Source organism: Canis lupus, chromosome 35 (genome assembly GCF_048164855.1).
Source record: "Canis lupus baileyi chromosome 35, mCanLup2.hap1, whole genome shotgun sequence".
NCBI classification, from domain to species: Eukaryota; Metazoa; Chordata; class Mammalia; order Carnivora; family Canidae; genus Canis; species Canis lupus.
This window is the reverse complement of record NC_132872.1, coordinates 1,960,864-1,985,842: the sequence shown is the minus strand read 5'-3', so window position 1 is coordinate 1,985,842 and position 24,979 is coordinate 1,960,864. Positions and strand designations below refer to the sequence as shown.

The following is a 24,979-nucleotide window of genomic DNA, read 5'->3' as shown; positions in this document are numbered from 1 at the left end:
GTCAGCTCCAAGCTAGGCATGGAGTCTGCTAAAGATTCTCTCTTCTCCATCTCCCTCTGCTCCTTCACTCCACCTTTCTATCTATCTATCTATCTATCTAGGAAGGAAGGAAGGAAGGAGAAAGAAAGAAAAAGAAAGAAAAAGAAAGAAAGAAAGAAGAAAGAAAAGAAAAGAAAAGAAAAGAAAAGAAAAGAAAAGAAAAGAAAAGAAAAAGAAAGAAGAAAGAAAGAAAAGAAAGAAAGAAAGAAAGAAAGAAAGAAAGAAAGAAAGGGAGGGAGGGAGGGAGGGAGGGAGGAGGGAGGGAGGAAGGAGGGAGGGGGAGAGGAAGGAAGGAAGGAAGGAAGGAAGGAAGGAAGGAAGGAAGGCAGGCAGGCAGGCAGGCAGGCAGGCGCCTGGGTGGCTCAGTGGTTGAGCGTCTGCCTTTGGCTCAGGGTGTGATCCCAGAGTCTCTGGATCCAGTCCCATGTTGGGCTCCCTGCAAGGAGCCTGCTTCTCCCTCTGCCACTGTGTCTCTGCCTCTCTTTCTGTGTCTCTCATGAATAAATAAAATCAAGAAAGGAAAGGAAAGGAAAGGAAAGGAAAGGAAAGGAAAGGAAAGGAAAGGAAAAAGGAAAGGGGAAAGGAGAGGAGAGGAGAGGAGAGAAGAGGAGAGGAGAGGAAAGGAAAAGTAGGCAGGGAAGAAAAAACACATTTACAGTATTGTATTTATAAAAAAAAAAAAAATCCACATATATGTGGACTCACTCCTGCAACTCAAACCTGTGTTGCTCAAGGGTCAACTGTATTCCATTACAGAAATTCTTGAGTAATCCCTTTCAGTTACTAATGTTTTAGAAAAAGGTATAACTAGCCATTTTTTAGCTAAACAGAGTCTCCCCTGTCAATCACAACTCATTAGCTTACCATTCAAGAATCTTTCTGAATTCCCTTCCTCTATCACAAAGTGTATGTGTGTGTAGGAGCTGGGGGGGGGGGGGGGGACTATTGGGTCAACAAATTCGTACAGTGCCAGATCAATCAAAATTCCCTCAAGCTTCTTCTATTTTTTTTAATTCTTATTTATTTATGATAGTCACACACAGAGAGAGAGAGAGAGGCAGAGACACAGGCAGAGGGAGAAGCAGGCTCCATGCACCGGGAGCCCGACGTGGGATTTGATCCCGGGTTTCCAGGATCGTGCCCTGGGCCAAAGGCAGGCGCTAAACCGCTGCGCCACCCAGGGATCCCTCAAGCTTTTTCTATTAAATATCGCTTTAAAAAAACACCGGGTGGTACAATCGGTAGCACCTTCTACAAAGGTTTGTAGAGAGGAGGGAATGACACTCACTTTAGTTCATTTCATCTGCTCTGCTGACCATGCTCCTCAATGGGGATCAGGAGGGGATAAAGCCACCTGGTGAAACATCGCCCGCGCTACCCGCGGTGTTGGTGTTATTCCCTGTTGGTCAGCCTTGGCCTCTGGTCGGTGAGTCTTCGAGCTGGGGAGTTAGAGACCTCAAAGCCTCTCCCACGTGGCATTCCTGTCAGCACTGCTGGCCTTCCCAGCATCTCCCTTTTCTCCCCGGGATGGTTGCCATCGGCCTTACCACGGATTATTGCGCCAATCTCATTTTCAATTGGGATTTTTTTTTTTTTAAGATTTTATTTATTCATGAGAGACACACACACACAGAGAGAGGCAGAGACACAGGCAGAGGGAGAAGCAGGCTCCATGCTGGGAGCCCGACGTGGGACTCGATCCCTCCCGGGTCTCCAGGGTCACGCCCTGGGCCGAAGGCGGCGCTACAGCGCTGAGCCACCGGGCTGGGCTGCCCAACCGGGATCTCAGTTAGCAGCAATCCTGCGCCCCTGCGGGACCACCGACTACCAAGGTGAAGGATCCTGGCGGCCCCATCTCCCCAAGCCCGCTTTGCTCCGGGCAGAAAGCGCCCTGTCGCTCTCTTGGGCTCCCTTCCCAGGCCCTGCCCTCGCTCCGCAAAGCTGCCCCTTTCTCCGTGTCTGTTCCTGGCAGTCTTTCCGCCCGCAGCCCCGCATCCTCACCGCCTCTACAGATAGCGCTGTCCCCACCTCAGCGCGGGAGGTCTGGTCCCGCCGGCTGGCACCTGGGGTTCGGGTCCTCGGTCACCTCTGGGACGCCTTCTCCGGGTAAGCCCCCCTGGTGGAACCTGCCCCCAGCCACGCAGCCAGTCTCCCAATTTTTTTTTTTTCTTTTTAAAAAATATTTCACTCATTTGAGAGAGAGAGAGAGAGAGAGAGAGAAGCAGGCTCCATGCAGGGAGCCCGACGCGGGCCTCGATCCCGGGACCCCGGGGTCACGCCCCGGGCCCAAGGCAGGCGCCCCCCCGCCGAGCCCCCCGGGGATCCCGCAGTCTCCGCGCTTCTCAACAGTCCCCCCAGCAGAGTTCGCGGCTGTCGCGCCGAGAGAAACCCCGCGTGCCCTGGGCTGCACCTGGGACCCACCTCACAGCGCCTCACGCCCGCAGACCTGAAGCGAGCTGCATCAAACACGGTTCCTACGTGGACACACAGAGGTTCCCTGCTGTGCTCCATTTACAAAAAAAATAAATAAATAAAAATAAAAACTAAAATAAAAAAGCAGCCCACCGCCTGAGGTGCTACCCCGAGCAGGCCGGAGCCCGCAGGGCAGGAGCCGTGAATCCGGCCGCAGGTTCCCAGGGGCGGCGCGGAAGCCGGGGCTCGGGCGCGAGTGCGCCTCCCCGCCCCGGGACTGCGGCCGCGAAGCCCGGCCCGGCCCCGGCGCCAGCTCCCCGCCCGCCCGCGGACCCCGCAGTACCACGTCCGCCCCTCAGGCCCGCTCGAGGCTCCAACGCCCCCTCGCCGCCGCCCGCCGGGCCCTCGCGGCGCGTCCGCTCCCGCTCCCGTCACCGCCCGCCGAGCCGCGGCTGCGCCCGTGGCCGCCTCACTTCCCCGCGCCGAGTCCCTCGCGGCCCCTGGCCCGCGCCCCGGGGTCAGAGTCCGCCGCTCAGTCCTCGCGGGCGGCTCCTCCTCGGTCACAGCCGCTCGCTGTCACGGCCCCGGGGTCACAGCAGCCCCGCGCGCCCCCTCACAGCCCCCTCGCGGGCGGCGCCCCCCGCCCCGCGTCCTCCCGGGGAGAGGCGCAGGGACACGCACGCCACGGCCCCTCACCTGCGGCGCACGCTCCCCCGGCGCCAGTCCCGGCCGCTCTCCCCGCGGCGCCGCGGCGCGGACCAGGGGCGTTGAGGAGGTTGCGGGGAGACGCCCGGGAAAGGCAGCTGGCGGAAGAGCACGCCGGAAGTCCCGCCCCCCGCCCGCCCCCTTGTCAATCCGCCCACGACGCTTCCCCGAAAACCGCGACCCCTGACACAGCAGTTCCGCCGCCACGGAGGCCCGGGGACGGCGTGGCCGAGCGGAAACCACCGGGCGCGGGACGGGGCGGGGCGGGGCTGCGGCAGCCTCCGCGTGAGGAGATCCGGCCGCGAACCGCCGCGCCCGCTCGCCGACGGCCGGGCAGACGCCTCGGGCCCGCGGCCCCCGCGACCCCCGCGACCGGGGCCCACCCAGCGGCTCCCCGAGGAGGGCGGGCGGTACAGGACGCCGGTAGGGAGCGCGCGGGAGCCGACGGGGGCGGGAGCCGACGGGGGGGCGGGGCGGGGCGGCGCAGCGCCGGAGGCGCCCCCTGGACTCCGCGCGACTCGCGCCGGGCCCGGGCCAGGGCGTCTTAGGGCGTCCGCTCCCTCTGCCTCGGCTCCGGAGCCCCGGGAGGCATCGGGCCGGAGCCGGGACCCTTCCCCTCGACCCGTGAGCGCTGTGAGGCGCCGCGGCAGGAGCCGGGCAGACACGGGCAGGGGGCGGGGGCGGGGCGGCGGCCGTGAGGGCCGTGAGGGCCGTGCGAAAGAGCCTTGATGCGCAGAGTCATCTCGGTGTTGAGTTAGAAGAGTGAGAACTTATAATCAGTCCCTCAGTACGGAAATGGCAAAGAAAACTAACGGCATGACCCAGTGGAATGAGTGCAGCGACTCAACAATGCTTATGAAAACCGTGACGGAAATAAAATGACATGAATACTGGCACACGGTGTCATGAGGAGTGAAAAATCAGGGTACAGAATTGTGTGGATGCTTTTTTTGAACTCTGAAAATAAAAAAATAAACCGCTGGTAGACAACACACCCAAATATTTACAATTGGTTATGCCTGAACAATTGAAATACAGATTTTTTTTCCCCACTTTCCAAATACCATAAGAACATATTATAACAAAACACTAAAATAGAAGACCTAAAACTGAATAGACTCAGTTGCCAAAATGCCAAATTACCTTTATTTTGTTGAGATCTTAACAACATAAAAAAGTTCATATTTCTTCATGGTCATATCTTTATCCAACTTTTCAAAGATTCAATAGTAGAAACAGCCGAATGCCGCTACAACACAGAATAAACTGTCCTAAAATGCAAACAAAACAGAAAACACACACAAATCCTGAATGTTAGTACTAATGAAGTGCTACGGACAGCAAAGGCAATCGAAATGAACATCATCTCAGATCCCGCCAATTTTCAATCATGAAGGTTTTTAACTTCTTCAATACGCAGAGGGTTCCCAGAGTCTAGCTATAATGTTGCTTGCTTGCTCAAGGGGTAGGATGGGTGAAAAATTAGATTTTCTGAAGATAGAAGTAAAATGCAAAGTAATGAATTTTTTGTAATTCATACTCATAGGTATTCCCATTTTTCCTGATTTATCACAGAAATAACAATTACAAAATGCTTTGAGTTTCCTGGAGTAAATGTGTAACTATAACATCACAGCTAAAAATAACAGCATGTTGGGGTGCCTGGGTGGCTCAGTGGGTTAAGCATGGACTCTTGATTTCAGCTCAGGTCATGATCTCAGGGTCATGACATCGAGCCCAAACCCACAATGGGCTCTACGCACCACATGGTGTCTGCTCAGGATTCTCTCCCCCTGCCCTTCCCCCTGTGTGTTCTCATTCTTTCTCCCTCTCTCAAATAAATCTTAAAAAAACATAACAGCACTTTGTCATAAATTCTTGGTAAGGGCAAATGGTTTCTGGGTGTTTATTCTTAATTGATAAAATTCATTTAGCCATCTTTTAACTCAGATTCACAAAATGTTTTCCAGATCCCAGTTAAACTTTTTACAACAGTTTTTAGGTAATTATTATAGGAGTTCCACCTGCCTCAGAGACCAGCAAATCTCACCTCCAGCCTGGTGTATTGGGAAAAAAAATCTGAACTCAAGTATCTGATTACCAGCCAAAATAAAATTCTTTGGCTAGCCCAGGTCCCTGCCTCCTTGGGTGGGATAACTGTGAGCTGTGTTCTACAACAGTGCTGTCTGTGGAGAGAAACTTGTTTTTATTTTTAATTTCCTGGCCCTTATGGACTGATATTTTTGTAAGATACAATAAAAATTGCTAAGTAGGAAAATGAAATGAAAAAAGTAACATGCAAAGTATAGCCTCAACATTTTACTATTAGATTTAATCAATATAAAATTGTCAAATTCCTGTAAGAGTTTCTAACCTCTTACATTCTATTTATGTACTTTTCTCAAGAAGGATCTGTAAACAAACAGCCTAAGGACTGGCACTGGTCTGTGGATCCCACTTTGGCCACCGTTCTACAGCACTGCCCAGAATTCTCCTTATTTTTTTTTTTTTTAAGATTTTATTTATTCATGAGAGACAGAGAGAGAGAGAGGCAGAGATACAGGTAGAGGGAGAAGCAGGCTCCATGTAGGGAGCCTGACATGGGACTCGATCCCAGGTCTGCAGGATCATGCCCTGGGCTGAAGGCAGGCGCTAAACCGCTGAGCCATCCGGGCTACCCTCCTTATCTGTCTTATTCATCACTTTATCCCTAGCACCTCCAGGGGAGGATGGCACCTAATAGGAGCTCAAAATATTCGCTGAATGGGGGCACCTGGGTGGCTCAGTGGTTGAGCATCTGCCTTTGGCTCAGGTCAAGATCCTGGCGTTCTGGGATAGAGTCCCACATCAGGCTCCCAGCAAGGAGCCTGCCTCTGCCTCTTCCTCTTCCTCTGCCCCCACCCCTCTCAAATAAATAAAATATTTTTTTAAAAAAAGAATATTTGCTGAATGAATTGTATAAGGACTCAATAACTCCAAAAAGCAGGAAAAACCACCTTAGCTTGACCCTTCCCTTAGAGATCTGATAAATGGAGATCTCTGAGTGCAGCGATTCAACAATGCTTATGTTGATAGTACTTTTTAGTATTCATACTTTTTAGTATGTGGATAGTACTTTCTACTATTCAGTCCTTGATCCCTAGGGGAGCTGAGTATAAAATGAAACTTTGGTAGGACCATAGAGTTTTAGAGCTAAAAGGTATCTTGAGATCATTGGCATAAGCAGCTTCCAAACCTGGCAGTAAGCACAATCATGTGGAGAACTTTTTTAAAAATTCAGATTCATTGATTCAACACTTATTTGATCAGAATCTACTTGAGTAGAGTCTTGGCATCTGTATTTTAAGCAAGTTTCCCCAATTATTTTTAGATAGCCACAGCCATTCTTTGGGAAAATCCAGTACAGCTTCCTAATGTTACTGATAGAATCAGAAAAGTCCAATGATTTACCTAAAGTCATTCAATTAGAAAGTTACAGAGCTGGAAATGGAACCCCTTTCCTAATCACTCAACCAAGTTTCTGTTCTATTCTACTATACTTCAATTCTGACTCTATTAATTCACAACCTAAGAGCATTTGGATAGAGAAAGGGATCATTTCTGGAGGCAAGTATAACAGCATATGATTAAAATAAATAAAACATTCAGTCAATAACATACCTATGTTTAAGTGAAACCTCTTTTTAAAAATTTCTCTTTATTTTTGCTTAGTTTTGAGAAACAGCTTTAAGATAAAATAATTTTATTACTTAATGAAAATCACCTTTGCTCGTGAATCCCTGCCACCCCATTATCTTTATAGTTAGCCAAGTGCCACATGTCTGTTAGCACTAAATAAACTATATGATATTCTCAAAATCAAACCTGTGAAGAGTTATATCATCTGTACACCTACAAGTCTCCTTGCCTATCAGCAGCGCATACTTCTGCTTTATTTTTTTCTTCTGCTTTAGTAACACAGTAAAGAAACAGCAAAATCATTTCATCTAGAAGGAGTCTAAGACAAACATCTAAAACTAAAGTGTCCTCATATCTTATTAATTTGACTTGAAATGTCCACATGTCCTTGGAAAGGAAAAAAAAAAGGCTTTCAAATAGACTTACATTCATGAAAATATCATGAGTGTAGTTGTCAGTGTCAGCATCCCAGAAACAGCGAGCAGCCATGCTGAAAAGTACAAGAATGAAAAACTGTAAGTAATATAACAGGGATCTGAACTGTACCACCTATTTGCCATGAGCAAAAGTTTTCCTTGATACATTCTTATATATCAATGCTGCCAACTTTTCACAGGGTGGCACACAGAAAATCCTGTTCCTACAGCAGAATATACTGAGTAAACTAGAAGGGATTGGAATCATAGATGTCACTGGCAGTGACAGCCCAGGGGCTGTGGCAATCTCAGACTCTGACCAGCTGCCTGACAGCTTCAGGGGTCAATACTCTGAAATCCTGGATGGGAAGCTGTTACAGATTACTTCAGCCAAAATATTTTTGTATAACTTTTAGAGGAAGTAATACCTAAGACTTACAACTCAAATGGGCTCCATCCTGCATAATATGAAAAAACAGGTCTGGAAAGTACCCAATAGATTATTTATATCAACCTGATAATTTTGTAGAGTTCCAGAAAAGAAAGGGACAAACCCTGAACTAGAACTCAATCTTCTAACTAGTTCTAAACCCAGTATTAGGGATCCCTGGGTGGCGCAGCAGTTTAGCGCCTGCCTTTGGCCCGGGGCGTGATCCTGGAGACCCGGGATTGAATCCCACGTCGGGCTCCCAGTGCATGGAGCCTGCTTCTCCCTCTGCCTGTGTCTCTGCCTCTCTCTCTCTCTCTCTCTGTGTGTAACTATCATAAATAAATAAAAATTTAAAAAAATAAAAATAAAATAAAATAAACCCAGTATTATCTCTACAGATTTCCTATGTACTTCTGAATTCTCAAATTAGCCATTCTCTCCCCAAATCTTGAATAAGAATGTTATGCAAAAACAAAAGCTAATTAAAAAATGGAGGGATCCCTGGGTGGCGCAGCGGTTTGGCGCCTGCCTTTGGCCCAGGGCACGATCCTGGAGACCCGGGATCGAATCCCACATCGGGCTCCCGGTGCATGGAGCCTGCTTCTCCCTCTGCCTGTGTCTCTGCCTCTCTCTCTCTCTCACTGTGTGCCTATCATAAATAAATAAAAAAAAATTAAAAAAAAAAAAATGGAAACAATTGATGGGGCACCTGGCTGGCTCAGTCAGTGGAATATGCAACTCTTGATCTCCCAGGTTGTGGGTTCCAGCTCCATGTTAGGTACAGAGATAACTTAAAAACAATTTTTTTAATAAATAAATAATGGAAACAACTTAAATGCACAGTAGTAACTGGTAGAGGAAATTATGATATTTGAGTCACACTCAAAGCCTGGACTCTACAGAAAAAAAAATGCTATAATTCAAGTATATATATATATATTTGTGTCAAAAGGACTCAGAAGAAACATGATGGAACGGTTTGTAGCAGGCCAATGTTCCCACCAAGATTAATTAGCAAGGCTGGATAAAATGAATCAGAATGCAGCTAAAGCAAGTAAGACTAGGGGAGCCAAAATTCCAGAGAGAGGTGAACTGCAAGGAGGTTAAGCTCCTTTCCTGCATCAGAATTCTCCCTGGGGCATTTGCCAAGTCCAGGCACAGGATTAGAAGCTAAGAACCCAGGCTTGGCTCAGCTAGACAATCAACTACTCGGGAAAAAGAAACCAGCGGGACTGTTGGCAGACTTGCAGGGTTAGGGAGATAAATTGGAGACTTGAGGGACCAAGATCACTGGAAAGCCATTCACATGGTTGGTTTTCCTCTCAAGACATGTGCTGAATTCTGAAACTGATAGCCAAGTGTGGCAGGCAAAATAATGGCCCTCACACTAAATATATCTATGTCCTGCCCCCCAAAACCCGTGAATGTTACCTTATATAGCAAAAAAGAGAGACAGTTTTACAGATATATGATTAACGATCCTGAGATGGGAAGAGTATCCTGGATTATTCAGGTGGGTTCATTGTAATCACAAGGGTCCATATTATAAAAGAAAGAAGGAGGTGAGAGAGTCAGAGAAACATTTAAAGATGCTATGCTGCTGGCTTTGAAGATGGAGGAAGGGTTTATAAGCTAAAGAATGCTATTTCTAGAAGCTGGAAGAGTCAAAGGAATGGATTTTCCCACAGAACCTCCAGAAGGAATGCAGTCAATCCAATACCTTGATTTTTGCTGAACGAAACCCATTTTGGATTTATGATCTCCAGAAATGTAAAATAATATGTTTATGCTAGAGGGTTTGTGATAATTTTATTTACTTATTTGTTTATTGTCATCTCTACACTCAACATGGGCTCAAACTCATAATCTTGAGATAAAGAGTCGTATTCTCTTCCGACTGAACCAGCTAGGTGTCAGTGATAATTTTTTACAGCAGCAATAGGAAACCAAAACACTGAATGAAAAAAAAACTTTGAAGTAAAGAGTAGTTTTATAATGAGGAGACAAGTATAAAAGTTGGTACCTTAAAAAAAAAAAAAGAAAAAAGTTGGTACCTGATGGGAGTGGGGGTCTCAATGGGCGTGACAGGTTCTTAGTTGAAAGATCTGGAGGGCTACATTCAAGAAAGAAAGGTGAACTGAAGGTAGAGGGAACCTCGAATCAAAATTGCCACCTAACCTCAACTCTGCTTAGTACCTGACTGGATTAAGGTAAGCAGTCCATAGTCTACCTGAATAGAAAAGGAAAGACGAAACTTTTTCTGGAAGAAAATCACATTATCTGAAGGTTCTACCATTTTTTGACATAAGGTCCAAGATTTAAACCAGGCATGCTGACAGAGCCACATAAAGAATTACCAAGGAAAAAAAAATCAATGGAAAGAATCACACATGATCAAGATACTAAAGTGAAAAAAAAAAAAAAAAAAAGATACTAGAGTAAGCAGACAATGACTTTAAAATAACTGCTCTGACCAAAATGTATAAACGGAGGAGAGACGGAGGATGAAAAACATAAATAATTTCACTGGCCTCACTGATTGCTACCGGTGGGTCCAGGAGGTGATGCAGCATGTGCAGTGCTACAGGCCAGTGGTCAGAACCATGACCATAGTATTCGTGAAATGCACAAAAGTGCAGACCAAAGAAGAGGAACGTGAGGACACTGGATTCATTGAACTCTGTCTCCCAGGAACATGGTTTGAAGTACCCAACATTCACTGTCAATTAAATGCCAGGTGGAGCTAAGAGTGGACCCAGCCATCTATGAACCAAAGACTTTTAAATCTTTGGCTGCTTTGGCCAAAAGGAGGTGACAGGATTTGCTGCTGCCTTGGGCGATGAGAAGGAGCCTGAAAATGTATTTTCCAGAGTGGTCTGGTATCACTGAGGGGAATTCATTCCAACACTGCCTGCCCTTTGCAGTTTAGTGTCTTAGGAAAAGTTCTTTTCCTCTGATAATCACAATAACTAAAATAGGGGCTAAAAACTATTTGTCAACAGTGTGTAAGTTTGATCAGCAATCGTCTTTGTTTTTTTAAAGATTTTTATTTATTTACTCGACGGGGGGGGGGGCCACAGGGGGAGTGGTAGGCAGAGGGAAAAGCAAGCCCCCCACATCCCCAATGTGAGGCCTGATCCCAGGACCCTAGGATCATGACCTGAGCCAAAGGCAGACACAAAACTGACTGAGCCACCCAGGCACCCCTGATCAGCAATTGTCTTTATTTATACTTTAGTAACAGGCATGAGAGAAAGGCCCCTTCTTCCCTCATTGGGGCAAATTCAGAAATCTCTTACATAAATTCTTCAAATAAACCTCATATAGGAGTGCCTGGGTGGCTCAGTTGATTAAGCACCTGATTCTTGAGTTCAGCTCAGGTCATGATCTCAGGGTCCTCAGACAGAGCCCCACGTCAGGCTCTGCACTCAGTGGGGAGTCTGCTTGAGATTCTCTCTTCCCATTCCCTCTCCCTCTGCTCCCTCCCCTTGCTCATGCTCTCTCTCTCTCTCTCTCTCTCAAAGAAATCTCTTTAAAACATAAAAATAAATAAAGCTGTGTGGTATTCAATAACAATAATAATAATAAAATTATTATTAAATAATTAAATTATTATTATTATTATTTTACTAGAGAATGGAATCTATAAAAAAGAATTAATGGAGATTCTCAACCTGAAAAATATAATAACTGATATTAAGAATTCAGTCAGTGGGCTGGATAACAGAAGACACAACAGAAAAGAGAATTAGTCAACTGAAAAATCAATAGAAACATATCCAAAAGGAAGCACAGAGAAAAAAAACATAAAAACTTAGAGTATAAGAGACATGTGGAATACAGTAAAAAGGGCATCTCAATCCAAATATAGGTGATTGGAGTCCAAAAAGGACAAAAAGAGCAAATAGAGCAGAAGCAATATTTAAAAAATTAACGGCCACATCTAGTGTCCAGATGTTAGTTTCTAATGTCATTTTCCAATAAAATGAACCAGAGCTCCTTGGAGAAATGGCTGATTATAAGGTTGGGGCAGGGAATGAATAAGATTGAGAAGCATCTTATAGTGCCAAAAAGTAAGGAAGTACTCAAAAACCCCACAATAGGAGCACCTGAGTGGCTCAGTTGGTTAAGTGTCTGACTCTTGATTTTGGCTTGGGTCATAATGTTGGGGTCATGATATCAAGCCCCACAACACACTCTGCACTCAGTGTAGAGTCTACCTAACGATTCTTCCTCTCTCTCCCTCCCTTTATTTACCTGACCTCCCCCCTCCTTGCTCTCTCTCTCTAAATTAAACTAAATCTTAGAAAAAAAAAAAAAAAAAAAAACCACCCACAATACTAGGGTATACCAAAGGGACACAAGAGGCCACCAAAAGAGCTGCCCATGGCCAAAGTTAGAACATGAAGCAATAAAATAAATACAGTAGTACTAGATTACAATCTAAAACATAAAAATCCTGAAAATAAATAAATGAGATGAAATCAGCAAACGTCAGAATGTAGGAAACTCTACATGACAAATAACCCAACTTCTTCAACAATTAAATGGCAAGGTTAAAAAGAGAGAAAGAGAAAGAAAATAATTGATTAAAATAAATGTAAGAGATGTATCAACTAAATGCAGTGTGTGGCCTTTACATGGATTCTGATCTGAACAAACTGTAAAAAAAAAAAAAAAACATACATATACATAGTTGATCCTTGAACAACTTGGGTTTGAACTGCACAGGTCCACTTATATTGCAGATGTTTTTTCAATAAATACAGCACAGTACTGTAAATGTATTTTCTCTTCCTTATGATTTTCTTTTCCTTATGATTTTTTAAATAACAATACCATTTTCTTTTCATAAGCTTACTTTATTATAAGAATACAGTATATAATACCTATATAAGATAGGTATTAATCCACTATTTATGTTATCAGTAAGGCTTCCGGTCAACAGTAGGCTATTAATGTTAAGTTTTGGGGGGGTCAAAGCTATATGCATATATAAAGTTATTTTTGACTGTGCAGCACCTCTAAATCCCATATTGTGCACAAGAGTCAACTGTATATGAGACAACTGGGAATATCTGAACACTAACTGAATATTGTATAATATTAGGGATCAACAATATTTTAGATGTGATGGTATTTTGTTGTGTTAAAAAGGGTTCCTATAACTTAGAGATATCGTATACTGTTGTATTTACAAATGAAATGGTATGGTGACTGGAATTTGCTTCAAAATAATCTGGTGGGACAAGGAGAGTAGGTATAAATAAAACAGCATCCATATTTGCTGATAAACTTTGAAACTAAGTAATAGTAAAAGGGAGTTCCTTAGCCCTTGTACTTTTGCATGTTTGAAATTTTAGATAAAAGTTTTAAAAAAGGAGCAGGGTGGCCTTGAATACTATACTTTAGAGTTTGGCTGTATCATGTTTAGCAAAGTGAAACATAACCAGTTTAAGGAGTTTATATTTGACAGGGCTTAAAATAAACTCTAAAGAGTTTACAGAAAGAAAATGAGAGATTGGTCTTGTATATAAAATGAATTGTAGAGGAGACAGACCAGAGTCTGGCAATGCTGATAAGGGGCTGCTACATAACCTTGGCATCCAGATCATAGTGCATGCAGTGGGAGAGTGTAACGGCTAACTATGACAAAAGAGGAAGTCAAGGTTGTAAGCCAAAGTTAACAATATTTCTAAGACCATGAAAGACAGAGAAATGGCAGGCTAACTGATGGTGCAACTGATTTGAACGTGTCGAATCTGAAGTGATGTCTCTGAGGTGAAAATCTCCTGAAGACTTTTGACCAAATGGTAGGGGGAACAATGGTGAAGAGTCTGTGCCAGAAGCCAGAAGGCTAGGCTCTATTAGTTTACCTAACACCAGTCAGATAAATAATTTGGGGAAAATCATACTGACCCTCCTAAGCATCATCTATAGATTAAGAGGAGTATAAAAAAATAAAAATAAATAAAAAAAATAAAGAGGAGTAGACACTAGAACATATTCACAGTCCCTTCCAAATTAATATTCTATAGTAAAAATTCTCAGTAATAATATCCACAAGGTATTTTTAAAACTCATTCAACAAATATTTTAATACTTTCTTATAAAATACTATACAAAGTACTGTTTGCAAAGGGAAACAGGAGATTTTTTTAAAGATTATTTTTTTGTTTAAGATTTTATTTATTTATTTGAGGGAGAGAGCAAAGTGAGAGACAGCACACAAGTGGGGAGGCGGGGCAGAAGGAGAAGGAGAAGCAGGCTCCCTGCTCAGACATGGGGCTCAATCCCAGGGCCCTGGGATCATGACCTGAGCCAAAGTTAGATGCTTAACCAGCTGAGCCACCCAAGGGCCCTGGGAAACAGGAGATTAACACTTGGGCATAGAAAAAGGCAGGAAATACAGATTTTGAACTCACCAATACACAAACGACAGTTTGAGGTCATGAGAATGAATGAGCTCATTGAAAAAGCACTGAGCAGAGCAAAAGAACAAGAACTGAGCCTTGAAGAAAGCTCACAGCTGGCAATGTAGCGGAGAAAGAGGAACCAGGGAAGGAAGGAGAATAATCAGTTAGAAAAACAGAAGAGAAACAAGTTAGATAAGTGAAATCAGAGCCAAAAAACCCTAGAATGAATAGAAAGAAATAGAAGCCCAGGTCAAGAACAGAGCTAAGGACTACTATAGATGCTAATAAGGAGGTCTTAAACAGGGCAGCCCGGGTGGCTCAGCGGTTTAGCACCGCCTACAGCTCAGGGCATGATCCTGGAGACCTGGGACCGAGTCCCACATCGGGCTCTCTGCATGGAGCCTGCTTCTCCCTGTGCCTCTCTCTCTCTCTCCTCTCTGTGTATTCTCATGAATAAATAAATAAAAATCTTAAAAAAAAAAAAAAGGATATACTTTAAAAAAAAAAAGGAGGTCTTAAACAATTTTAAAAAAATTCATTTGGAATGACAGGCACAAAAGCCAGGCAAGAAGGAATTTAAGAAGAAGTATATATATACACTGCCATACTCTACTTAGGAGCATAATATACATAAACCCTAAAAGACGTACTGGCCCACAGATAGCACAAAAAGTGAATCACCTCACGGAGCTCACCCACACTGTCAACCACACTGTTCAGTACCAGGATCTTTTTGGTTCACAGCCGCATTTTGTTATGCTGTCCTTCCCTCTCACTCTTACAAATACACAATCTTACTAACTTGTCAGGAGAAAGAATATCTAATAAGAAACATTTAAGGGGTAGCCCCGGTGGCACAGCGGTTTAGCGCTGCCTGCAGCCCAGGGCATGATCCTGGAGACCCTGGATCGAGTCCCACGTCAGGCTCTCTGTATGATGCCTGCTTCTCCCTCTGCCTGTGTCTCTGCCTCTCTCTCTCTCTGTCTCTATGAATAAATAAATAAAATCTTTAAAAAAAAAAAAAAGAAACATTTAAGAATAAAAACAAGAAGGAAAAACCAAGTACTCACAATACTCCTTCACCTCTTTGTTCTCCAATCACTACTTGTACCACCATTTTATATCGGTCAAATCCCATTTCTAGAAAGAAAAATAAGAAAGGTATCTATAAGTAAAAGTGGTAAAAGTTATTTAATGAAGGTAAATTTGCCTAGAAACGGACATAGGCATTCAGTCCACAAGCACTGACTGAGTAGGATGATAAGCTTGGGAGTCAGAAGGACTTGAGGACAAATTTTATTTGGTAAGTAAGTCAGTTATCTTACCAAGTACGTAACCTTAGACAAGTTGTTTACCTTCTTTGGCTTAACTCTTCCTCATCTGTTAAATAGGAAAATTATTACCTACCTCCTGGGGGATGTTGTGAGGTGAGATGAGATAAGATCTAGTACATTGACCTTAAAAATAAAACTTCAGTTATTTTACCAGCAAAAATAATGGATTTAGTCAGGAAGGGCAAAGAATTGTTATTCAGGAAATGAAAGTTACAGCAAAACCATAGGCAAGTCTACAAAACAAAGAAGCAGCTAATTCTTTCATAGTGGAAAGGAGGAGGTTGGGAGGTTTTGTTTGTTATAGACAAAAAGTCACCCAGGAGTTGAAAGTGTCGTGGCTTTTCATTGCTGGAACTGTGACAGTCTCTCATTGGCAGGGCTATTGCTGGGGCAAGTAGAAAATCTCTCTTCCTCCTGCTGGGACCGTAAAAAGTACAAACTTCTTCCTGTTGGGCTGATAAGGAGTGGTACAGTAGTAGAGCTCCCCCTTTTGGCTTCCCAGCTCCATTTTAGTGAGGTTGCCCTTCATTGATTTTCATAAGTAATATGTAAAACATCTAGAACAGTACTGATACGTACTAGTTTCTCAATAGATCTCAGCTTCCTTCCTTTCTCTCCTACTCTAAGTCAGGTGCTGGTAGGTTCTCAAAACACAAAGATAAACAAGACACTCTTCTTGCTTTGAAGAACATATGGTATTTGGGAAGGCAAACATGAGGAATAAAATGAAAAAGCATCATATTAATAATTCTAAGAGTAGGGACGCCTGGGTGGCTCAGCAGTTGAGCGTCTGCCTTTGGCTCAGGGCATGATCCTGGAGTCCCGGGATCGAGTCCCACATCGGGCCTGCAAGAAGCCTGCTTGTCCCTCTGCCTATGTCTCTGTCTCTCTCTCTGTGTCTCTCATGAATAAATAGGTAAAATCTTTAAAAAATAGGGATTCCTGGGTGGCTCAGCAGTTTAGCACCTGCCTTTGGCCCAGGGTGTGATCCTGGAGTCCCGGGATCGAGTCCCACATCAGGCTCCCTGCATGGAGCCTGTTTCTCCCTCTGCCTGTGCCTCTGCCTCTCTGTGTGTGTCTTTCATGAATAAATAAATAAAATCTTAAAAAAAAATAATGATAATAATAATAATAATAATTCCAAGAGTAGCATGTATAAGATACATAGGAACACAGAGCTGGCATCTCCTTCCCTTGTCTGGACAGTGGAGAAGGGACGACCAGAAGAGACTTCTTGGAAAATGTGATAAATGAGCTGAGCCTTGAAAGACAAATGGGAATTTATCAGGCAGACAAAGTCTTCATTCTACAGAGAGGAAATAGCATGTACAAAGGCATAGAGTATGGAGTATTTAGAAAACTGTAGGGATCCTTGGGTGGCGCAGGGGTTTGGCGCCTGCCTTTGGCCCAGGGCGCGATCCTGGAGACCCGGGATCAAATCCCACATCGGGCTCCCTGCATGGAGCCCGCTTCTCCCTCTGCCTGTGTCTCTGCCTCCCTCTCTCTCTCTCTCTCTCTCTCTCTGTGACTATCATGAATAAATAAATAAATAAATCTTTAAAAAAAAAAAAGAAAGAAAAGAAAACTGTAAGCTGTTCAGTAAAGGAGAAAAGAAAACAACATGAGATTCTGGAGTATACTGGTATAGCCCAATACAACTCCGCTGCTTCCCCAGAAACCATACTGCTAAAGAGGCAAAATCCCAAAAATTTTCACTAACCTCAAATTTGGAGAAAAGAAAACTGAGTATCTTTATCTTCCTCCTTTTCTAACCAAGGAATAATAGAAACATTTGGAGAAAAGAAAAAGTAAAGGAAATGGACAAAGTTGAAACACAGCCAACTCTTTTTGATCAAAGTAAAGGCTCCAGGATTATATAGTAAATTAGGCAAACGATCTCAAGACTACAGGCCCCCTCCCAGGTGAGACACGAACCCTAATTCAGGACCCTTAACAAAATCTCAGGAGACAGAGCCCAAAACACTGTACACAGCTCCATGGAGCTTCCTCCTTTCTCTACTCATTTCTCTTCTTCTTTTTCTGATATCCATGTAGCTAGAATATTAAATACCCAACCCTTAAGTCATAGTAGAGGGAAAAAATAAAACAATCTCAGATATGGTGGGAGAATACAAAAGAAATCCACCCATACCATGTCAGAGCAATTATGAAAACAGCAAATTAAAAGATCTGAAAACCACACCACATCAGAGTAAAATGGAAAGAAGCTGACTGGCAATATGCAATAATGCAGCAAGAAAAACAAAAGGATAACAAGAAACAAACATACTGTTTAAAAGACAAAGACAAAAAACAAAAACAAACCAAAAAACCTCTCAACTTAGGATATAATATAAACCAAGAAACAAAGAGAAACTCCTCACAATTGATTCACTGTATAGAACAAAACAGCTCATAAATTCAACAAAATAAGAATTCAATCAGATTATAAACAACAACAACAAAAAAAAGATTATAAACAACAGAAAGATGAAAAGAAAGATCACAGCCCTAAGAAACAAACTACTCACACAATATCAGAGCAGACCTAATAAATTGAAAATGGCAAGAGACAGAACAGTCACAAATGAAAATTGAGTTACTGGCTTAAGACAATTATAAGTAAATATCAAAAGAAAGGGAAGAAACTATGGTACAGAAAAGCTCATAGATATGGAAGATAAAGATGATTCAACATATCAGTATTTGTCGTTCTGAAGAAGAGAATCTAATGAATGGAACAGGAAATGTTTTCAGAGATACAAGAAAACTTCCCTGATATGGAAAAAAAAACAACCACCACAGATTGAAAGATATGAAATGCTCACTATCAAGTGACATTCTAAAAAAGCTATTGAGCATCAAGGTTAAGGATGGGATTCTTTAGGCAGAGGACATCAGGTGGCCTTAGATTTCTCTACAGTAACTTTCAATGCCAGACAATATAACAAAGTCTAGGGATCCCTGGGTGGCGCAGCGGTTTGGCGCCTGCCTTTGGCCCAGGGCGCGATCCTGGAGACCCGGGATCGAATCCCGCATCGGGCTCCCGGTGCATGGAGCCTGCTTCTCCCTCTGCCTGTGTCTCTGCCTCTCTCTCTCTCTCTCTGTGACTATCATAAATAAATAAAAAAAAAAAAAATTAAAAAAAAAAAAAACAAAGTCTACAAGACTCTGAAGAAAATAAGTTGTTACCTCAAAATATTATATTCATCCAAAATATATTTTGGCTTAAAAGCAAAAGGCAAACATTCTAAAACATGAAAAATCCCAGAAAATGTAGCATTTCTGAGCCCTTCCTCAAAAAACTTACAACAAAATCTCATCAGGTAATATCTGAACTAAAATAAATAACTCAGCAGGGGCACCTGGGTGGTTCAGTGGATTAAGAGTCTACCTTTGGCTCAGTCATGATCCCAGGGTCCTCAGATTGAGTCCCAAGTCAGGCTCCTTGCTTAGTGGGGAGTCTACTTCTCCCTCTCCTTTTGCCCTCACTCATGCTCTCTCTCTCTTTCTCTCTCTCTCTCAAATTAAAAACAGGAAAAATAAAGGGGTGCCTGGGTGGCTCAGTCAGTTAAGCAGCTGACTTCTGCTCAGGTCATGATCTCAGGGTCCTAGGATCAAGCCTCATGTCGGGCTCTTTGCTCAGCAGGAAGTCTGCTTCTCCTTCTTCATCTGCTCCTCCTCCCACTCATTCTCTCTCTCTCAAATAAATAAAAACTCCTTTTTAAAAAAAGTGAAAATAAAAATGCTAATATAGAAACCGGTTAATTCCAGGTGATAGAAATACATAGAATTGCTGTTTTCTTTGTACTCTTGTATATTTTTAATTTGTAAAACTTAAATTAAGAAAAATGTATGCCAAAATATTAATAATAACTACCTTTGGGTAATGGAATTTTATATAATTAAAAAAAACTTAAATCTGTACTTTTTCTAGATTGTCTAGGTTAGTACAATGAAAATGTATTACTGCTACAAAGACATTTTCTTCCCTCCAAAAAAAAGTTCTATTTTAAAAAGGTAGATAGAAAGGACTTTTCAGATGGTATAATATTACTAACAAAAGAGGGGCACTTGGGAGATAGTCAGTTAAGCATCTGACTCTTGGTTTCAGTTCAGGTCATGATTTCAAGGTCATGAGATCAAGCCCCACCTCCAACTCCACACTCAGCACTGAGTCCCCTTGAAGATTCTCTCCCTCTTCCTCTACCCCTCCCCCCATATGTGTGAGCTCTCTTTCTTAAATAAATAATCTTTAAAAAGAGAGAGACAGAGATAAAGAGAACAGAGAAAAAGCATGAGGTATTTTGTAGATGTAGAGGGCTTGCTTATCAAGCCATGACAAGTTAAGTATGGCGACTATTAAGGACTCAGCTGAAGAGAAGGGCTGAGGTCACACAGTGAGGGTATGAATGACAGGCTAAGGAATTGATATTTTGCTGAGAAAAACAACCAAGAATGAGGGGAGAAAGGAGCCCTTATAATTTCTGGGTTTCCCATACTGGAATTTCTCAGATGGTGCTTGCATACAATGTTTTATTTCACACCATCTCTGCAAAAACCTACATGAGTAAAAGTTACCAAATAATTGAGAAGACCAGACATGGAAGAAATTACCTTTTAATTTGTCTTTAATGATTTCTGATAACCGTTTTGTGAGCTGAGGCATTTCTTCTGGAGAGTATTCAGCATTTGCCAGCTCCTCCTTAAGCACGGCATGGATACAGTCTTTAACCACAGAGGGTCTGAACCTAAATGAAACAGTTTGAAACATCTAGTTGGTAACTTCAAAACTCCAGTTTACCTTCACAGCTGAACTGCCCCCAGCTTTTTGTCACTAGAACAATCTAATCTTTCTTTTTCGTACTTATTAAAGTGACATACACAAATTAAGAACACTGTCATAGTCATGATTTATACCTCTGGCCTGGACCTTTCCCCTGAACTTCAGACCACAAATCCCAACACCTATTCCATCTGGGTGTCTAACAGACAACTCAAAGTCCATACATCCAACACTGAGCTTCTAACCCTCCCCTCTCTCCAAAACTCTATCAGTCAATGGTAACTCCATTCTTTCAGTTGTCCAGGCCAAAAAACTTGAAGTCAGTCTTGCCTTTCTCTCTCACAAACTACATCCTGGTTCATGAACAAGTTTTATCAGTTCTACCTTCAGAATACTCTAAAATTCAATCATTCTCACCACCCCACTGCCACCAGCTTCATCCAAGCTACCATCACCTCCTGTCTGGATTACAATGGCTCCTAACAAGTCCCTCTGTCTCTGCCTTTGCCCCCATATCCTGTTGTCACCACAGCAACTAGACTGGTCCTGTTAAAGTACATGTTGGATCGTGGCCCTCCTCTATTCAAAATACCCCAAATGCTTCCCACCTCACTCAGAGTAAAAGCAACATCCTAACTGTGACTTGCACAGTCCCATATGACCTACCGCACCAAACTCTCTGACCTTGTTTTCTACTACTTTCCTGCCAGTTCTCCCCACTCCAGCCACTGGCCTTCCCTATGTTCTCTGACCACGGCAGGCATGCCAAGCTCAGTGCTTCTGCACTTGCTTTTAACCTCCGCCTGAAGCACCAGCCTGTTCTACATGCACACCTACCTCCCTCACCTCTTTCAAGTCTTTATGCAAGTCCCTTTCCCTAGCCTCTTTCTCTAAAACTTCAAATTGCCCTCCTACCACATCACTTTATATCTCACTTCCTGGTACTTATTACTATCTCATACACTATATAGTTCACTTCTGTAATTATTGTTTGTTGTCCTTCTACCTAGCTAGAACATAAGCTCCCGAGGGCAGGGATTTCTATCTGTTCTGTTCACTTGTTATCACCTCGTTTCTTACAACAGCACCGAGCACGCAGTAGGCGATAAATACGTTTGGAAGGAATGGATTATTGAATAAATGAAGACAGAGAAAAAAAAATCTCCCTTAATTTCCCCACCTTCACAACACCATCCACAATTTAGTTTTATTTATCATATATTACAACACTAGGTTCATTTTCTGGGCCATATACTGTATCAGTTGTTGTGTCTATTATGTGCCCAGCGACTAGAATGTTTTAGATTTTGAGGTATATGTAATTTGGTAATCCTAGTGGTCCCTTATTACTTTTTAACAGTATTTTCTTTGCTTTCTTTCCTAGTTATTGTCACAGATGAACTTTTGACTCATAGACAAATTTCCAGGATTTGATCTGTTCAGAAAGGGGTCTTCCTATTACAAATATATTGTATCTGGCTCTTCCCCTTAATCCTTTCTCATCTTCAGCGAAATGTCAAAAGTTTTCTTCAAACAATTCACAAATAATTTCATAGGATTATTCCTACGAATCTTGTTCTGCTTTACGGCAGAATTGCAGGCATTCTATGCATTTAGAAACCTTTACCAAGATAACTGAATATATCTTTTTTTATGTCCATTCCACCCAAAAGAAAACTACTGCATGAAACTTTTTATTGCACTATAACCAAAGTTCCTGGCTTCCAGTATTTTCCAAGCACTTGATTCAGCAATCTGGTTTCAAAGCAAGAGAGGGGCTTTATTTTTCTATTTAATTTTTTTTATCTTGTGAAAATGAAGTTAGTGATAGACCCTACAGCCCTAGCAGACGGCCCTGCGCAATAGACCGCGTACTTGAATCCTGGGAAGCTACTGCCGTGGTGCGCCAAGAGCATCCAGACGACCCCTGGCTAAGACTTCGCACACACACAAGTCCCATACCCCGTAGGTGTAGGCGTATTCTCGCACACGTATGCACACACTAACCCTGGGAAATGGCTGAATGGCAGTCGACGCCAGGCACTTCTTTACGGTTCTATTCCTTGCATCTCCTTTCCTCTGCCCGTGTCCCTGGGTGTCCCAGACCACGCATTCCCCACTGCGCCAGCCTGAGCGCTCCTGGCGCCCTAGCACTGCAACTGCAGCAGGTCGGTCCTCAGCTGCACGGAGCGGCTGGAGGCTCAAGGACCGGGCCCCACTCCCCGCCCCCCCACTCCCCGCCCCCCCACTCCCAGGCCCCCCACCCCCACCCACCCCCACCGCCAAGCCGCATCCTCTCCAGCCGCATCCTCTCCAGCCCCGGCCCGATCCCCTTCCCCGCTCCCTCCCACCCTGCCTCCCCGCTCCACTTCGACCCAGTACCTTTCTCCCAACCCTAACCCCGCCCCCTAGCCCCGCCTCTCCCCCCCTGCCCCGCCTCTCCCTCCAGCCCCACCTCTCCCCCCTCCCATCCTGTCCTCCAGCCCCCTCCTCTCCCTCCCCCAGCCCCTCCTCTCTCTGCCCCCAGCTCCTCCCCTCCCTCCCACCCCCAGCCCCGCCTCTCCCTCCTCCCAGCTCCTCCCCTCCCCTCCCTCCCCCAGCCCCTCTTCTCTCCCCCAGCTCCTCCCCTCCCTCCCCCCAGCTCCTCCCCTCCCTCCTCCCAGCCCCGCCTCTCCCTCACTCTCAGCTCCTCCTCTCCCTCACCCCCAGCCCCTCCTCTCTCCCCCAGCCCCTCCTCTCCCCCCCCAGCGCCTCCCCTCCTCTCCCCCAGCTCCTCCCCTCCTCTCCCTCCTCCCCAGCCCCACCTCTCTCCCCCCAGCCCCGCCTCTCCCTCCCCCCAGCTCCTCCTCTCTCTCCCCAGCCCCTCTTCTCTCCCCCCAGCTCCTCCCCTCCCTCCCCCCAGCCCTGCCTCTCCCTCCCCCCAGCCCCTCCCCTCCCTCCCCCCAGCCCTGCCTCTCCCTCCCCCCAGCCCCTCCCCTCCCTCCCGCAGCCCCTCCCCTCCCCCCCAGCCCTGCCTCTCCCTCCCCCGGCAGCTCCTCCCCTCCCTCCCTCTCCCAGCTCCTCCCCTCCCTCCCCCCCAGCTCCTTCCCTCCGGGCCCTCGCGCCTGTTCCCGACGCCCCGGCTTCAGGCGAGCTCTGCCCGCACGACCCGGGACCTGCTGGGAGCAGGACGCCTTCCTCGCGGCCCGTCCGTCCGTTACCCGCCTTTGCTGGAAAACAGGCCGCAGACTGTAGGTGTTCTCGGGCTCTCCCGAGTTCTTCTCAGCCCCCGGCAGCGCGGCGGCGGCGCCCACCGAGAAGGACGCCCCGGCCGAGGCAGCCATGGCCGCGCTCCGGCTCCGCGGCGGGAGCGGGGGCCGTCGCCAGGGCAACCGGGGCGGCCGCGCGCCTGCGCACTCCCGCCGCCGCCCTCCCCGCGCCTGCGCACCAGCTGCCGGGCGGGCCCGGGGCGGCCCGGGGCGGCCCGGGGCGGCCCGGGGGGGGGGCGGGGACCGGACCCATCTCCGAGCTGCGACCCGCGCGCGAGGGCAGCCTTGCTTTCGTTCTGCACGACTTAGGAACGGGTTTTATATTTTTAAGTGATCGGAGAAAAAAATCAAAGGAATATTTCGTGACACGCGAAAACTGCACATGAAGTCGCCCCTCGTGCATCCAGTGCAAGATTCAGAAAGAAGCAGACTCGAGGTGTATCCCCCAGTTGCTGGTCCTGTTTTAAAAGATTGCAGCACCCTAGCCTCTACACGCCTCAAAAACTAGGAAAAGAAACTCCCCACACTATGCATTGGGCTTCCTCTAGGTTGGTTAACAAATTGCAAAACTTCCTCCTATCGGGATGCTAAGGGAGTAGTTTCTGTAAAAGCCCAGGAGAGACCAACTAATTTTACTATTCAGGGTTTTGGCTTACAATCCGTTTTCTTAAAAAAATAAAAAATCCGTTTTCTTGATAGTAGAGCCTAGATTGGTCTCCCTGACTCCAGGAAAGTCCCCTGAATTTCACCTTCCCAGTCCACACGGCACCCTGTCCCCAGAATGGCTTTCCTTTGTCGCTACTCTGCTTGAAAATCCTTCAGTGGTTCCTTATGACCGTCTCCCCAGCATCCACTCCAAATAAGACCTCTCATGATCTGGCCAGGTTGCTGAGCCCTCCCCTGGCACTGAGCAGCAGAGCAGCAGCCTGGGGTGGGTGCCAGGGCCTTGGGCTAGGTGTGCAGCCAGCATCAGCTCAACGCTGCCTGAACTCTGCCCGCTTTCACTGCCCCTTGGCTCAGCAGCACCAGCCGCATCTTTTGCTGCAGTTGTGCAGCCACTGACTAGCCTGGCACAGAAACCCAGTGTCCCCTGGGGGCAGATAGTGTCTGCTCCTTGCTGTTGCACCTGCCTTAACAAATCAGACTCCTATTTTTTTTTTTAAGATTTTATTTATTAATGACAGGGAGAGAGAAAGGCAGGGACACAGGCAGAGGGAGAAGCAGGCTCCATGCAGGGAGCCTGACGTGGGACCCAATCCTAGGTCTCCAGGATCACACCCTGGGCTGAAGGCAGCGCTAAACCACTGAGCCACCCAGGCCGCCCCGCAAATCATACTCCTAATATGCAGACTCTCTCCTCGTTTCTGATTTCTTCAGTTATATTTTTCTCATCCTATCTACTATCTACTATGGTCCAACTACAAACACAGATTAGATGCATAATTTAATTCAATAAATATTTTATTATTCCATCTGTGCTAGGGCCTATAGATCCAAAAGTGAGTAAAACCCAGA

General features: G+C 45.2%; 2 protein-coding genes and 1 long non-coding RNA gene across 6 annotated transcripts in view; 1 reads left to right on the top strand and 2 right to left on the bottom strand.

Moving 5' to 3' along the window:
• PCYT1A (phosphate cytidylyltransferase 1A, choline) overlaps positions 1 to 4,427 on the bottom strand; it is a 50,994-nt gene extending 46,567 nt beyond the window's left edge. The window contains exon 1 of one of the 3 annotated variants that reach the window (XM_072812555.1): positions 4,300 to 4,427. The gene's annotated coding sequence lies outside the window, so the exon portion shown is untranslated. Of the gene's footprint in view, positions 1 to 2,460; positions 2,546 to 3,147; positions 3,289 to 4,299 lie in introns of those variants that run through there. The other 2 variants (XM_072812556.1, XM_072812557.1) reach the window with 2 other exon arrangements.
• LOC140625236 (uncharacterized) overlaps positions 3,408 to 24,979 on the top strand; it is a 36,013-nt gene continuing 14,441 nt past the window's right edge. The window contains exon 1 of one of the 2 annotated variants that reach the window (XR_012024599.1): positions 3,408 to 3,579. This is a non-coding gene — a long non-coding RNA (uncharacterized lncRNA). The remainder of the gene's footprint in view (positions 3,580 to 24,979) is intronic. The other variant, XR_012024600.1, reaches the window with a different exon arrangement.
• DYNLT2B (dynein light chain Tctex-type 2B) lies at positions 4,280 to 23,554 on the bottom strand. Its single transcript, XM_072812566.1, has 5 exons — positions 23,421 to 23,554; positions 20,048 to 20,181; positions 15,167 to 15,236; positions 7,261 to 7,324; positions 4,280 to 4,427 (listed from the first exon to the last, which is right to left on the bottom strand). Exons 1-5 carry the CDS (start codon positions 23,537 to 23,539, stop codon positions 4,380 to 4,382), a joined length of 435 nt encoding a protein of 144 aa, XP_072668667.1. The 5' UTR covers positions 23,540 to 23,554; the 3' UTR covers positions 4,280 to 4,379.

What these genes read in the sequence shown, in the direction of transcription:
- DYNLT2B (XM_072812566.1), bottom strand. Translation starts at nt 23,539, where the DNA reads ATGGCTGCCTCGGCCGGGGCGTCCTTCTCGGTGGGCGCCGCCGCCGCG. An exon ending in CATTAAAGACAAATTAAAAG is followed by an intron (nt 15,237 to 20,047) that starts GTAATTTCTTCC and finishes TTTTCTTTCTAG; the next exon opens with AAATGGGATTTGACCGATAT. An exon ending in CAAAGAGGTGAAGGAGTATT is followed by an intron (nt 7,325 to 15,166) that starts GTGAGTACTTGG and finishes TGTACTTTTCAG; the next exon opens with CATGGCTGCTCGCTGTTTCT.